Genomic DNA, 16,036 nt, shown 5'->3' with positions numbered 1-16,036 from the left:
CAGGCTGAAAGTGTACTATGATCTTGTACCATATTTTCTTTTAAGAAAGTAGGCATGTTGTTTGAATTAAAGATTACTCCTGGAGGAATTTTCTCTCTGTGGTGTGGAGGCTGGGCTTACTCTGGTATGGGAGCTTTTGCCTTCTTTTGTCCGCTCTCTCTACACTGTGTGTGTTGCGCTGTAGCTCAGCTCCTTGGTCCTGTCTTTTCATCTCTGCCTGTATTTGCTTCTGGTGGCTGGGGAGTGAGTGTGGGATCGTTTCTGCTTCAAGGTGGTCCATCCCAGTGGACTTTTAAGTCCCACAACCTGCAAGCAGACATTTGAGTGTTGGTGTGTTTGGTGAAGTTTATGGAAAGTGTGAGAAAGTGTATTTTGTTTTACTTTTCAGTGGGTGTGTGAGCATATTTTTATTTTGGCCTGACTAATCCGCATGCCTCTCGCTGGTTCCTGTCCTAACAGGGGGTGTCATTTGATCAAGTCAATAATCTGCTGATTGAACCTGCTCGAATTGAGGAGGAAGAGGTCTGTACATACTCTTTCCCGTCCAGTATGTCTCTCTATGTCCCCCACTCACCCACTCATTCACCCACCTGTATTTAGAGGTGGAAAAGATCCAACAGAAATCCATGGTTAATCCAAGCCAATCATTAGGAGCCCCCTAACCACAACTCATCTGTGAGATGGCCAGTGTGGCAGAACCAGGATGCGGGAAGGAAGTAGCCATGTTTTATTTATTACAGTCATTATCTTTTTCCTTTTCCTTTTTGCAGGTGTCACAAATGTGCTGCGTTTAAGTGCATCAGGGGAAATTAAATGCACTCCAGATATTGATAAATTGTTGACAATAATTTATATTTTTCTACTCAGATGTATCCATGTATCTAACCAGCTTCAGTTAGCAAAGTAAATGTCCTATAGGATTTGACTGAACACTTACTGTAGGTCCCTTAATAATGAATCAAATGCCAATGGGGTCAGCTTGGTTAACTTACTGTTACACACTAGCTAACGGTTTCTTTTTCGTGATGTGACAAACATATAATGTGCACATGCATCTCTCCTTTATTTCTCACTTTGAGACTTAATTTCAGATATTTCCTACTTATTTTGTTTGTTAATTTTATCATGAAAAGCCGTTATAACTGTTAATCACCATTGATATTTTGTCTAGTCCATCCTTGTGCAAGCTCTTAGTCACAGGACAAAATTTCCATACATAATTTTCATGTGTAACCTTACACAGAAATCACAGTTTGGTTCATATCCTGGTTCAGTGGTCACGGCTTGATCCGAGTTTGATACAGCGGGAAAAAAACAAACATATAGGGATACATTTCATTTATTTTTAACAGACAGTAGTGCAAGTGTCAAAGACAGACAAAATCCTCTTGTAGGGGACTGAGGTCACATTTTGCCCTCTGGCAACTTTGGTTAACTATTTTTATCAGAATAAGACCCTTCTGTATTACACTGTAGGAACACTGAGCTGAGAGTTTTCTCAAAAGGCAATAGGTCACAGCAGGCTATTAAACTGTAAAGCATTGCTTATGGCATGAAATTGAAAATACAAAATGAAGAGAATAGTAAAAAATAAAATTTGTGCGTCAGGATGACAGTTAGGATAAGTTCCAAATTGCCTCTACGCCAATGTAAATGCCAGTCCAGTAACTGTTTTATAGCGTATTGTTTCTGAGTCTAGAGGCTGCTTTAAAAGCAGCGGGGAGAGGGAGTTCAGGTCCAGTTTGTTTTTTTGTCTTCATCCTGGTGATCGGCACATCTGGGTGATACTGTCGAATGTGTGTTAGGGTGTTGGATGTCTATCCATTCACAAAACCTACAATTATGAAGCAACACTGCCAAACTGTCCTGTCCTTGTGAAATTTGGTTTTGCATAACGTACATCAATCTACAAACTGTGTATTCTGTGTGTGGCTGCATGCACGAAACTGTGCCCCCGCACTGTGACAGTTTGGCACATATACACAAACCATTACAACCTTAATTATGTTGTGCCATATTTTATCCACAAGGAGTTGCAGTGAACATTTGACTGACCCCTGATTATAAAATAAAATAACCACCAGTAAGATGAGGTGCAGCAGTCCTTTTTATTTATTTCCTTAATCATTTGTAGGCTCCTTTTCTTTTTTGCTGGTACAGGAAAAGGTTAAGCTTAAAGCCTTACATGTTGAGCCTCAGATATCCTCTAGTAGAGCATGTAAGTTAAACAGAATTCTAATGTTTAATCTTGGAGTTTTGTTTGGCCATCCACTGAATAAACAGTGCTAAGTAAATATCAAATACAGAGCTCTGAGTAACAGCATAGTCTGTAATGCCAGATGACTTTTGGTAATAAACATATTGCATGTAATGTAGAATCAACAACCCCTGTGTTTACAGTGAACCACAGCTTTGCTTATGGCGCAGCACTTGAAACAACAAATACTTTTGTTGGTCACCTTGCAAGTATTATTAATTTGTTGGAAACCCTGACCTTCACAAGTAATCATTAGTCCCCTGGATGCCCTCAGTTGTGTTGTTTTCCTCATCCATATCTCTAAAATGTTCACACAATGTTCACATATTTTAGGCAGAATTTGTCCCCAAACAGCTAAAACTGTAGCCACAGTAGTATGAATCCCAGTCCAGCATCAGGTTCTGCCACACTACGTCTCTGCCACTCTACCTTTCCTCTGCTTCTGCTGCTTCGCTCCATTTCATCACCTGTCCACTCCATGTTGCCCTGGGATGAATGGGCTGCTTCACCAGCTTCCTCCAGGTGTCTTTGTTTGGTTCATAGCAGGTAACTCAACTGCCAACAAGAGGAGGAGCTCCAGACTGATGAAGATGGAAGAAGTTTACTTCTCAGTAGTCTGATTTTGATATTGTAAACACTAATAGATTGCACATGACTCAAGTTTTAAAATTGCTGAAATGACAATATTTGAATTGTTAAAGGGATGGTTCGGACTTTTTAAAGAGGGGTTGTGTGAGTGTCCATAGTCAGTGTGTGACCTACAGTAGACGGCGGTCAGCACGCCCCCAGTTTGAAGAGGCAAACAGGAGTACCACCACAGAAGCTAAGCCATGTACTGCTGTGGGCAGGGGCAGCAAGAATATGTTTTTTATCCACCAAAAAAGGCCCAACTAAAAATATCACTGTCGGTTTAAGTGCACGCTATATTTTGAATATTTTCACCACTTTATTGTACGGTCAGACAGTCATTTTTTAAGGGAAACTGAAACCATTATATTGCTCCTTCAAAGCCAGACTCCTTTGACAAAAACAGTAATTTTACCTCACAGAACACAGGAGCTGCTGGTCTACCACTGCCTCGATTAGTCAGTTTGTTTGTGTTATTATTGTGTGACTTTGGTGTTTAAAGGGTTTGCTTGGATTTACCATAGTTACATAATAATGCAAACAAACGACCTGATCAAGGCAGCAGTAGACCAACAGCTCCCATATTTCCAACAAAGTAAAATTACTGTTTTCGACAATGTAGTCCTACTTTTAAGAGAGCGTACGCCTTTACTGATATAGATTGAATACATTTGGCTAAAATACATTTCGATGCTGACCCTGTCCACAGCAGTACATTGCTTAGCTTCTGTGTCAGACTCCTGCCTGCTTCTCCAAACTTGGAGCGTAATACACTGACAATCAAGAAGTACTTCATATAACCCCACTTCAAGAAGTCCGACCTATCCCTTTAATCGTCTGTAGATTTTTTTTTTGTGTTTGTTTCTTTCATTTTTAAACATCTAGCATGCTTTTGTTTATAGCGTTGATTTCTCTCTAATGCTGTCCAGTCTTGGTGAAGACAGCTTGTACTGAAACGTGTCGCTGGATGGGTACCATTTACTATTGCATGAAAAATGTCTCTGCCAGTCAAGTTTTTGGGATCTTAAAGACATTTGTAGTTATGTCTGTATTGTTTGCTAAAGAAATGATGTCATTACAACAAATACTGGGGTATCTACACTACAAGTCCAACACCGTCTCCACATCCAGGACACAGCACACTCTTTTCATCTGTTACTCCTGACGTTTCCCCCTTTTCCTTCCACCTGTCCCTCATTTGTCCGCAGTTCCTCCCCTGTTTTGCATGGCTTGCAAGTACACAGAATATACACAAACTGTTATGCCATATGTAGTGTTTACCTCACATGTTTTAAAGTCCCTTGTCCTGCACATACACAAGACACATTGTATGTTTAAGTAAGGATCAACCCTATGTGAGTCCAATTCAAGAAGGCCCTTGGCTGTTTATTTATTTTTTCACTTTACATATGTCTGAAGTCTACTGTCAGTTAAGTGGTTACTGATAGATGACCATTTTTTGGCCATGCTGTTTTCAGTATACTTACAAGCATACAACTTACTTACCTTAAGAGTAACTTCGGTATTTTACAACCTGGATCCTATTTTCTCATGTTTTAAGTGTCTAAGTGACTAACAGAGAAGACTGGTCCAGTATTGAGCAAGAGCTGTGAAACAGGCTCTAATGTAACCACCCTGGGTATATGCACACTGTAAATTTACTTAAAGTGTTTGTTTTAACCACTGACAGGCTCAGATTATTCTAAGTGTCTGACAGCATAATGGAAAAGATCCCTACAGAAATAGACCTTTTGTCAAAGAGAAAGATCTTCTCTCTTTAACCAGAAACAGCCCTGAAATTGCTTCTGTCAGACTCACCAGACTCCATTTGAATAAACAGTGATTTTATCCTTGTAAAATACAATTCATTTAAAGTTGACAAAACCAAAACAAACTCACAAAAAACATCTTGGTTCATCTTTCCACATCTTTCCTTAATTCACCCAGTTAAGTGTGAAATGTACTGACCCTATACAAGTTAAAAATGTAGTTCTTTTAAATGGAGTCTGGTGGATTTGGTGATAACAATGTCAGGGCTTTTTTTTTTGGTTGAACAAAAGGCTCATACTCAAGAACGTCTAGTAGATGTAATTTGACAGTGTACACACGCCCTGAGACTTGCATTGCAGCCTGTTAAGGGGCTGCTGGCTGCAGCACTTTGGCTCAATATTGGACCAGTTTCAAAAATCCGTGTTTGCATTAGTTACTTCGACACAAAAACATGGGAAAATAGAGTTCAGGTTAACAAATACTAAACATACTCTTTAAAATGTCTGTAAAGCTAAATTCAAGGCACAAATCATCCATCTTCCACTTGAAACTGACGTTAGGCTCCAGACAAGTCAATGTGTCTCTCCATCTATCTGTTAGCATGATGACAGGATGCTGCTGTGATAAGACTGACATCACCTTCTGGCAGAAAGAGGGAGGTCACCCATAATTTATATAATGAAGTATAAGATGTGACAATAAATGGCAATCAACTTTTAATTAATGAAATTAACAACATTGTGGGCTCACCTCCCTCTCAATCTGTCCTGAGCTGAGTGGTGTTTAGAGGGGTTTCATTAGTAGTTGTGCTGACTCCTCCCTCCTCAACTTGCAGCACACGCTGACCATAATGCGACAAACAGGCGGACTGGGTATCAGCATAGCTGGAGGGAAAGGATCTACACCTTACAAGGGGGATGACGAGGTAAGATGTGTACGTGGAGTCTGGATAGGATCAAGAAATCATATCCTGTTGATTACACACATTAATTTCTCTTCTTGTTGATGTGTTCAGGGAATCTTCATCTCCAGAGTATCTGAAGAGGGTCCTGCAGCCAGAGCAGGAGTTAAAGTAGGAGACAAACTCCTGGAGGTAAAACAGTTTGTGTTAACTTTTCCTTTTGCAACACTTATCTGTTTTACAGCATTACAAGTCAGTCATTCTCTCTGTTTGTCTCAGGTGAACGGAGTGGACCTCCATGAAGCAGAACATCACACAGCAGTTGAAGCTCTGCGTAGCTCCGGTGCTACGGTTTCCATGTCGGTGCTACGAGAGCGTATGGTGGAGCCAGAGAACGCCATCACTACCACGCCGCTGAGGCCAGAGGACGACTACTTCCCACGGGAGAGACGGAGCAGTGGCATCGCCTTCAACTCAGAGTCGACTCCCAGCGGACCTCGACAGCGGCTATCCACCTGCCTGATCCGAAACGACAAGGGGCTGGGATTCAGCATCGCAGGGGGCAAAGGCTCAACGCCCTACCGCACAGCAGACACGGTGAGACATGCAAAGACACCACTAAACCATAATCTGACTATAGACTACATTGTGTATAGGCTATGGAGAACATATTTGATGGCTTCCTCTCAGTGAGGTGCCTTGTATACATCATGGTTTCAGATAGTGCTGGGCGATGTGGTTGATATCAATATCCCAATATTGTTTTAAGAACCTTTTTCAATTAGGTTTCAATAAGTTGATTAATCAGTCAGTAGATTGATGAAAAAATGAGTCACAAGTGTGTTGATAACTAAAAGTTTCATCAGTCGAATCGGTCATTTTTCAAGAAAAACCCCCCAATAACAATAATTTGCAGGCTACAGCTTGCTCATCTTCTAGGTTTAACGCTTTTCTTTTTCATGTATGATATATGACTGAGGTCTGGCTTCATCAGCGGGCTGTTGTTGGCCCACAGCCGCCAGTTTAATAGGCCTGCTCAAAAGCTTAAAACACTATCTTTCATACTGTCACTAATAATAAGTCTTGAAGTTAGGAAGTTAGGTCACAGAGTGTTTGCAGTCTCCGTTGCAGCAATCTGTCTTTTAACAGCGTCTATTCTAGCCGCAGAGTTTACAGTCATCACCAGGGAGACGGAGATATGAATAGCCAGCCCTGACACCTGATAGGTCCAGTGTAACTGGACGGGCTGAGGTGTATTTATTTGGGCCAGTGCAATACTGCTTTGCAACTCATGCAGCTCAACGAGCCCACAAAGAGGAAAGGACTCATACACTGATGAATTAGGCGGGTCTGACTGTAAGTCTTGCCTCTTGGATGCAGTGACTTGGTTGGTTATTGGTTGATCTGGGGAGGAGGTGCAGTAGACTTTGCTCCTGCATGTGTTTGTACATTTTGTTTTAATGAGGCAGAGTTCAGCTGTGTTTTTATTTGTTTAACAAAGTGTGTAATTTGTTTGAGAAAAGAGACAGCATGTCTCAGGGGTCGTGGTTTTAATGAGCTGCCTGTGCTGCAGAGTCCTAATGTGTCTTTGTGATCAAAGACTACGTTGTTTATCAGCTGTAAAGCATGTGTAGTTTTCTTTGTTTATGTTTACAACTTTAAATCACAATTTGTGGCATTGTGGGCTGCTGTTATCTCAGTGTTCTTTTATTGATTACCATTGGCACGCTTTATGAAGGTAGTTCTATTATTGGCTCAGATCCACACTGTGGGATATCACACATTGACTGACTGGTAGCTGAACTTCTAGACAGCTCAGAGTTAGCACACTGATTCATAACAGCATTGCACCCTGTTGCACCAGACCCGTTTACCAGGACCCTGTTTAATTTGATACACACACAGGAGGCCAGCAAAGATTCATGGAATAACTTGGTAACTGCTCCCACTTGTTTAACCATTTTTAGATACTGAGTATCAGTAACGTCTCTTTTTATATGCAGTTCTTAAAGGTATACTATGCAGGGTTTTCCTGAAAAAAAGAAAAAATAACCCCTCTCAGTCATTGCTTATGACCTGCTAGAAGTGTGTGATGGTGTATTTTTCTGCAGAGATCTGCTGTCTGCCTGTATTTTCACGTGTGTTGCCAAACACACGTGCAATTCTTGCATACTACACCTTTAAAAAACATTGTTAACAAGTCTTAAAATATGTATAGCAATACAAAGTAATTTATTCAGAAATAGGTAAAAGTTTAATATTTGACAATTTCTCTCATCTCTCCTCAGGGAATCTACATCTCTCGCATCGCAGAAGGGGGAGCGGCACACAGAGACAACATACTGCATGTAGGCGACAGGGTGATCTCTGTGAGTACTACCCATCACCTCCATGCAGGCATCAGTATTCAGTGTGATCAGAACAGGGCTTCCTTTACAGTGTTGTCATGGATATGAGAATGAGAATCAATTTGTTTTTTCTCCTTTTTCTCTTCATGGATTACCTCTAGTAGAGGTTTAGATATAACACAGTACATCCTGAGAAATGGACATTGGTGTTGTTATAGCTGGCCACACAGCATGACCTGATAATGTCATCTGTAATTAATCTAGATCTGGGTCCTTTGTTCTCAGTTTTGCAGAGGGTGTCCCATCTTCATCTTGCACAATGTAAAGGAAACACTTAATGTCATTATTGCTACATGTGTTAATATTTTTATTGTGAATGAGCCCACAACACTGCTTTATCACTCAAGTTAAGTCTTGTCATAACTCAAATAGATCAGACTAACTTGTGTCAGATCCCATTCTGACCACATGCAAAAAAAAAGTACTCTTCAGACTTCACTCTCACACATCAGGTTCATAAGTTTGCAGCTGAGATGAAATACTAATGTAGTCCTCGTACTAATTCTCTTTTCTTGGATGCAAATTGTCTTGCTCTTTTAGTAAAATAGTGCAGCATTTAGGTTATATGTTTCACCGCTAAAAGGTTCCTGCATGGCGACTCCAGTCTCTTTTATTTCTTTCACTGATCACAGTCCAAGCTTGGCTTTGCTCTCTTTTAATGTCAACATATTAGAAACTCTTTGAGTTGCATGTTTTTACCGACATCACACACTGTTACTGTAAACTGAATGAAGGTGGCTGATTTTGACTCGTCCTGCTGTTCCTCTCCAGTGTGCTGAATGTGAAACTGCTCCTACTCTGTTTCTTTAAAGCACTCCTCCCTGCTCCCTGGAAATCACAGAAAAGCTACCTGATTATCCTCTTTGCTTTCTCTCCGGGCTTACTCTCCTCTTTCGTCCGGCAGTTTTTCTTTTGTCTATTCGTAGACTGCCCCTCTTTCTCACACTCTCTCCATCTGCATGCTCATTAATGTGTTAAGTGCATCTCCTTGCCAGTTTGGTGGTGGGTATGGTGGTTGGGGTGGAGTGGGCTGAGCCTGTATGCTGCAGCATATCAGCCAATGGTAGGAGCTGGTACTGTCGGGTCAGTGCTGACCTCTGCTTGTCACTTAGGACCAGAGTGCAGTTTTAAGACTGTGCATGCCTGAAAGCTAGCCCCTTATCTAAAAGCTAATAATTCAGTAATTATTTAGGATGTTCCTGCTTGCCTTTGTTGACTTAAGATCAAACTTTTTGGAGCAACACCAGTTGTATTTTAAGTAAATAAAGGCAAGAAGGGGTAGGAAATTGTTGATTACATCAAAGGAGAACAGCATAAGCTTACTTTAGGGAATTTCATAACTTTTTGGGAAATATAGCTTTGCTTGCTAGTAGCTTTTCACCCTCAAGGAAGCTCTGCCAGCTTACATTGCCAGCAGCAGCCCGCTGTTTCCCCTGCTCCCTCTTTTTCTCTGCCTGTTCCTGTTGCTCTGTATAGGTGTTGGGTTCTTCTCCAAATAACCATACTCACTTTGGTGCACTCACAAACTCACAGTGAAATAAATATCAGCCTGATAAATAAATATTTTTGAATGATGGGGTGTGCAGTCTGACAAGAGGGGACAGATGGCAGCATGCCGTTTTAAGCATGTATTTGTTTTTTTAATGTTCATCCGGCCGTTGGTAAATGTGGCCCGTTGTCATTGGGAGCGTCCTGGTGGGCTGACACCCTCCGTGGTTGGTTTTACTGTCGATCCAGATCAATGGTGTAGACATGACAGAGGCCAGGCATGACCAGGCAGTAGCGCTCCTTACCGGCACCTCCCCCACCATCGCCCTCCTAGTGGAGCGAGACCTGAGTGCACCAGGGGGCTCTCCAGGTCAATCCCGGGCGCGAGCCCACTCCCCTCCACCCCCAGAGCCCTCAGATTCACCAGACCAGGAGGAGGACAGCCTCACCCTTCATGGGAACAACCTAAGCCGCATGGAGGACGAGTATCCAATCGAGGTGAGAGCTCTCAGGAGCAACTTCCGTTTTTCAATTTGTTGAATAGCTTTTTAGTTTTATTCGATGATGCTGTAAAAGCCTCATGAAGGCATTCAGCGTTAATGTTTTGTTATTTGGCCCCTGCCTTATCCTTAATGCTGTCCAGTTCCAGAGAAGATGGTGCATGGTATGAAGGCTTGGTCTAATTTAAATAATGGTGTACTTTAGAGTGTAGCATTTGCAGTTGTCAATAATTCAAATATGTTTACTTAAAGGGATAGTTTTGATTTTTTAAGTGGGGTCGTATGAGGTACTTATCCATAGTCGGTACATTACCTACAGTAGATGGCCTTTGGCACGCCCCCAGTTTGGAGAAGCAGGCCGGGTGCCAACACACAAGCTAAGTAATGTACTGCTGTGGATGGGGGGCAGCAGCAAAACGTATTTTAGCCACCTAAAAGAATCACTCACTTTAAATGTATGCTATATTGTAAGTATCTTTACAGCTTTACCTCAACTTGAGACAGCCTCTTCAGACGAAGGAGCCATTAACAGCTTCAGTTCGTCAAAGCCACCAGACTCCATTGGAAAAAAACAGAAATTTTATGCTTGCTGAATACAGCAGTTGCTCGTCTACTGTTGCCTCAGTCAGTAAGTTAGTTTGTGTTATTGTGTGACTTTGGTGAGTCTGACTTAACCCTTTAAAACACCAAAGTCACACAGTAACACAAACTAACTAACTGATGGAGGCAGTGGTAGACCAGCAGCTACTGTGTTCAGCAATGTTTAATCATAGTTTTCTCAGTGGAGTCTGGTAGCCTTGAAGAGACCATTGTAACGGCTTCATTTCCCTAATGGAAGCTGTGAAAATATACTATATATAGCGTACACTTGAACTGATAAAGATTTTTTTTAGGTAGCTAAGATATATTTTGCTGCTGCCTCCGTCCACAGCAGTACATTACTTAGCTTCCGTGTTAGATTCCTGCCCACTTCTACAAGCTGGGAGTGCGCCAACTGACATCTAGTGTAGGTTATGTACTGACTATGGTCAAGCACTCACATAACCCCACTTCAAAAAAGCCAAACTATCCCTTTAATAGTGGCTCCTGTAAAGAGATGTATGTGCAAGCTGTAGGTTGGTTTGAGTTAATTAGACAAATTATAGATGTAGACATGACTGTGACCTGATCTTTAGTTGATTAACTTTTGTTAGATTTAGACTTGAATTGTTTAAAAATCTCTTGTTACAACAAATCTTCTATTTCTAATCCTAACAGGAAGTGACCCTGGTGAAGTCAGGTGGCCCTCTAGGCCTGAGCATCGTGGGCGGCAGCGATCATGCCAGCCATCCGTTCGGCATCAATGAACCTGGAGTGTTCATCTCAAAGGTATGACTTTGATAGAGTTGTGACTCTTGTGTTTTTTTAACCTCTCCCAAAGTACATTTTGTGTCTCACTCTTTACGGCCTGTCTTGTCATCAGGTGATCCCTCATGGTCTAGCATGTCAAAGTGGACTGCGTGTCGGCGACCGAATATTAGAAGTGAACGCCATCGACCTGCGTCATGCCACACACCAGGAGGCTGTGCGAGCCCTGCTAGCCAACAAGCAGGAGATCCGTATGTTAGTGCGGAGGGACCCTTCACCGCCTGGGATGCAGGTGAGACCATCAACTCAACCAAATATATACATACTAACATAAGCTAATACATTTTACCTCATCTGATGAGCCATTTATATGTCATTACAGGAAATTATGATCCAGAAGCAGCCAGGGGAGAAGCTTGGCATCAGTATTCGTGGAGGGGCCAAGGGTCATGCAGGAAACCCCTTCGACCCCACAGATGAAGGCATCTTCATCTCTAAGGTTCTGATATATTGTCCAATACTGGATAGCATTACAGTTATGAAGCTTTATCTAAATCCATATCCCATCAAACTGAGAACTATAAGCACGCCCAGTCTGCTGTCTACAGAAGAATTAAGCAATGCAAATTTCTACCGAGAAAAAAAGCGGTATTAAAGTTGTTGACAGAGAAAGTAAGGACAAAGTATTTAAAGTAACTTATAAGATGACACAGGAAATTTAAATCTGTGGGTTTAATTATTATTTTGTTAGATACTCCCAGGCAGTTACAGTCATCAACTAACCTGTATCTATATTCGAACAGGTGAGTTCGACTGGTGCCGCAGCAAGAGACAGCCGGCTGAAGGTTGGCATGCGTATCCTGGAGGTGAACAACCACAGCCTGCTGGGGATGACGCATACAGAGGCTGTGCGAGTGCTCCGAGCTGTGGGAGACTCTCTGGTCCTGCTGATGTGTGATGGCTTCGACCCACAAAACGTGGCTGCAGTGGAGGTGAGACAGCAGGAGCAGTTGGATTTAGGCAGCATTGACTATCTTTGTTGTTTTGAGATAATGCATCATAAATTCAAAATGGTGGATGGGAGAGGAGATGCTCCAAGTATCTCAGGAACAATTGTTTTATCTTTTAATTCTGAGACAAACAGACGTGTAAAATGTACATTTTCCACAAAATAAGATGTTAAAAGTATTTATAACCAGATTTTAATGACATTTTGTCTTACATTTCTCTCTCTGACTAAAAAATGCATCTGTCCACTCCTGTGGATGTTAATGTGCCAAAGGGTATATTGTGGTTTAAAAAGTGATTTAATAAAACTCAGTATAGGTCCATGTTATGTTATGTTCTTATGTGTTTTTACTTTGTGATTTTATAATTCAATACTGATGACATTTTGAAACAAAACCTTTTTTGGGTCCATTTCCAGGCGTCTCCTGGCATCATTGCCAACCCATTTGCAACTGGCATCGTCCGTAAGAACAGTATGGAGAGCATCTCTTCTATAGACCGAGACCTGAGCCCAGAGGAGATTGACATCATGCAGAAGGTACGACACAGATTATACACAGTTTTATACACTGACCATTATCTTTACTAAATACCTATCGTTACTACGAACAGTAACATTATCTGTGCAGTTAAGGTGAGGTTATTGCACTCACTGTGCACTTAGTGGTCATACACTGTTTACATCTGACAAAGCCCAAAAGCCCTGAGAAAAGGGAGTGAACATTGTTAGTTAGTATTCCAGGAAACACGCTGCACCTCATTCATCCACATACCAGGAGTCACTTTGGCAATTTTGAAACGACAGTGGTCAAGTCAACACGTGAATCAGCTGTTTTGTTCAGCCATTCTGTGCACTGTGCTCCCACAGCAGTTTGGCGTTAGCAGGTGGAGTTTTCAACCACAGCACAGTTCAACTCACTCCAAACAGGCACGCCACGCATACCCATCTTTTCACCACGGCAGCCAGAAAGCGCCAGCACAGTTGTTTATTTTGTCTAGATGAGCTTTTGGGAGACTGCCCGTACTAAAGGAATGTAGGGGCTTGGTGGTTTATTGAATGCTAGTGTCTGTTGATCCTCTGCACACGTTGATCAACTTGGAGTTTTTGTCGTACAGCCTTTATCAAAGCACACACATGGAAAGGCATGGAGATTGCATCGGTTTAAATGACTCTTCCACTAAGGTTTACAGGATGAATACTAACTGTTTATTGGGAGTGTAAGGATCTTAAAACTTGCTCTTCTCCAGGAGTCTGAGATGGTGAGAGAGACATCACAGTGGGAGCGAGAAGAGATGGAGAAAGTGGTAAGTGAAACTGAAAATCCATGACTGTTTTGGGAAGGCTAGAGGTAAAACTGATGAGCAGATAGATGTCAATAAAGCAAGGCAAGAGAATACAGTTTGTGCTTCATGAAAAATGCAGAACACGGGTGTGTACAATAAGGTTGAGCTTTTAGAGGCAGAAGCTCAGGTTTGTCTGTTATCGGGTGAATGAAGCTTCTCCTCTGCACCCTGTGTGGGTAATGTGTTTGAAAGAACTATTCCTGTAATGTCCCACCTTGCATGCTTTATTTTCTGCTCCCATAGCTAATGAATAGAGTGCTTTCTAATGTGTGCGGATCTATCCTTTCTTTCCCTTCTGTTTTTTCTCTCATCTCTCCTTTACTTTTGGTGTGTTTGGTGTGATAAAAAAATCATCCAATCATCCCATCTCCATACCACTTCCCCACTGCTGTGTTTCTCCACCTCACCCCCCTGTAACACTTCTGTCCTCTTCTATAAATCTTCCATCTTCTCATTTCACCTCTCATCGCATCACTGTGTGGCTGTGTGTGGTTGGGTCTCTTCCTCTCTGTACTCTCCTCCTCCTCCTCCCCTTCCTCTCTTGGTGAAGGAGCGTATGCGCTTGGAGCGTGAGGAGGCAACTCGCCTGCTAGAAGAGGAGACTGAGGTGAGACACTCCTCATCGGCAGGGTTGCAGACAACCTTCCTGGAAGTCTGCGCAAACAAAAATACCACAGCACTACCTCCCTGGGATTTTAGAATGCATTAGAACGTCCCATTTAGTTTGGGGCCCCCACCTGGTAGAGCAGGCGTCCCAAGTACAAAGGTTGTGTCCTTACTGCAGCGGCTGCAGTTCGACTCCAACCCACAATAAGAAAACTTTAGAATAAAACCGGACTTATCCTTAAATATAATGACACGATACATACTGAGCATTGGGGAATTTCTCTAGCCAGTTCTCATTTGCAACAGAAGTGTGGATCCTTCACTTCACAGGAATCAATGGTTATCTACAAATCTATACGTAGTCTTTAATTTGAAAAAAATCTTGCTTATTGTGTAATTGTTGCCAGAAAATAAGATGAAGTTGTGTGTCCTCCCAAAATGTCCGTGTGACTTTATTTACAAGTCAAAATAGAGTGCAGCCATAGTCTTTCTTTTTTATTATCTACATTAAGGATGTAGCACCCGGTCTTCAAGTTCTAATTGTGAGTTGCATCTTATCTGTTGTGTAATAAACCTTAGTCTTGTCCTCTTCTCACCTCTGCTTCCTGTTTATTTCTCTTCAGAACATTGGCACTGGACCTCTAAAACTTGACTACAAAACCCTGGCGGCTCTGCCCACCACCAGTCTGCAGAAGCTCAACAGGGTAAGACCCTCTGTATGTTGTAATGTCTCCGGGCAGAGGTAGAAGATACACAGGTCTTTACACTAAGGCTGCATCCACACTAATAAGTTTTCGTCTTGTATCTACACCTCTCTGGCGTTTCTGAACCCCTAAAACAAAGACCTTTGAAAAGCTGCTGACCCCATATTAGTTTGAAAACTGCAGAGTTGCATTTTAATCAGGACGGGCAGAGACTTCCGAAAATGATGACCCAGACAACTATGTACGTTTACTTCCCTTCCTAATCGGCTCTTAAAAGTCACTATTGTCAAGCCAAAACCATTTTAGCTAGGCCTTCATACCTTACTTACGAAACTGCTAAAACGTGTGTGTGTGTGTGTGTGTGTGTGTGTGTGTGTGTGTGTTGATCATTTTTGTTTTAAAACACCACTTTTAAATTAAAACATATTAGTGTGGATGTGGCCAAACTGTATCCTGAAAAAACTGAATCCTTTTCAACCTGTTTAAAAAAGAGTGCAGTCCTCTGAAGCTGTAAACTGCTTGTATTTCTGAGCTATGTTGGAAGTGGCCTTCAAGCCTCAGAATAGACCTCCTTATGGAATCTCGTGTTTTTATGTCCCGGGAAACTCTTGAGTGACCCAGAGCCGACCAGTTGCCCCACCAGGAGCAGGAATGTTAACCTCTCTCCATGTCAAAACCCCAAGTCACCATTACTGATGGTGGCTCTAAGGCCAAACCAGTGCAACAAATCAAGCTAGAGTGATGTAATCATGTCCTGCATTAATTAACAAGAGCAGATGTGACCACCCTGGATTGATGAAATGACATGAAGATCAAGGACTTATCAAGAAGTTTGGGAAAAGAAAATGAAGACCAGGAATCAAGACAAGAAAAGAGTGAAAGTGGCTGCGGAAAAATAAAAGTATCTATGAAGTACAGAAGGAGGAGGACTTGAAAGGAAGCATGGCCGCAGAGAGGGCACTGTCCTGGTTGATAAATTGAGTGTGTGAAAGAGGTAGGGAGATTGGGGGGAAGGGGACAGCTGCCCGCTATCAACCGGCCTATCCTCTGCGATATTTTAAACCTGCATCTGGCTC

At 42.0% G+C, this 16,036-nt stretch overlaps 1 protein-coding gene across 14 annotated transcripts in view; it reads left to right on the top strand.

The window, feature by feature from the left end:
* The window catches only part of scrib (scribble planar cell polarity protein), an 83,245-nt gene that overhangs the window by 42,972 nt on the left and 24,237 nt on the right, over positions 1-16,036 (top strand). For 11 of the 14 annotated variants that reach the window (XM_050057147.1, XM_050057146.1, XM_050057145.1 and 8 more), the window contains exons 16-29: positions 460-522; positions 5,490-5,579; positions 5,670-5,747; positions 5,835-6,152; positions 7,844-7,924; positions 9,701-9,949; positions 11,209-11,319; positions 11,414-11,590; positions 11,681-11,797; positions 12,102-12,290; positions 12,725-12,844; positions 13,555-13,611; positions 14,201-14,257; positions 14,880-14,960. In XM_050057147.1, the coding sequence (XP_049913104.1) occupies positions 460-522; positions 5,490-5,579; positions 5,670-5,747; positions 5,835-6,152; positions 7,844-7,924; positions 9,701-9,949; positions 11,209-11,319; positions 11,414-11,590; positions 11,681-11,797; positions 12,102-12,290; positions 12,725-12,844; positions 13,555-13,611; positions 14,201-14,257; positions 14,880-14,960 (1,788 nt within the window). The remainder of the gene's footprint in view (positions 1-459; positions 523-5,489; positions 5,580-5,669; positions 5,748-5,834; positions 6,153-7,843; positions 7,925-9,700; positions 9,950-11,208; positions 11,320-11,413; positions 11,591-11,680; positions 11,798-12,101; positions 12,291-12,724; positions 12,845-13,554; positions 13,612-14,200; positions 14,258-14,879; positions 14,961-16,036) is intronic. The other 3 variants (XM_050057148.1, XM_050057135.1, XM_050057136.1) reach the window with 2 other exon arrangements.

This window comes from Epinephelus moara, chromosome 11 (assembly GCF_006386435.1).
Source record: "Epinephelus moara isolate mb chromosome 11, YSFRI_EMoa_1.0, whole genome shotgun sequence".
In the NCBI taxonomy this organism is placed as follows: domain Eukaryota; kingdom Metazoa; phylum Chordata; class Actinopteri; order Perciformes; family Serranidae; genus Epinephelus; species Epinephelus moara.
Note: the sequence above shows the minus strand (reverse complement) of the source record. Positions and strands in the feature narration are given on the sequence as shown.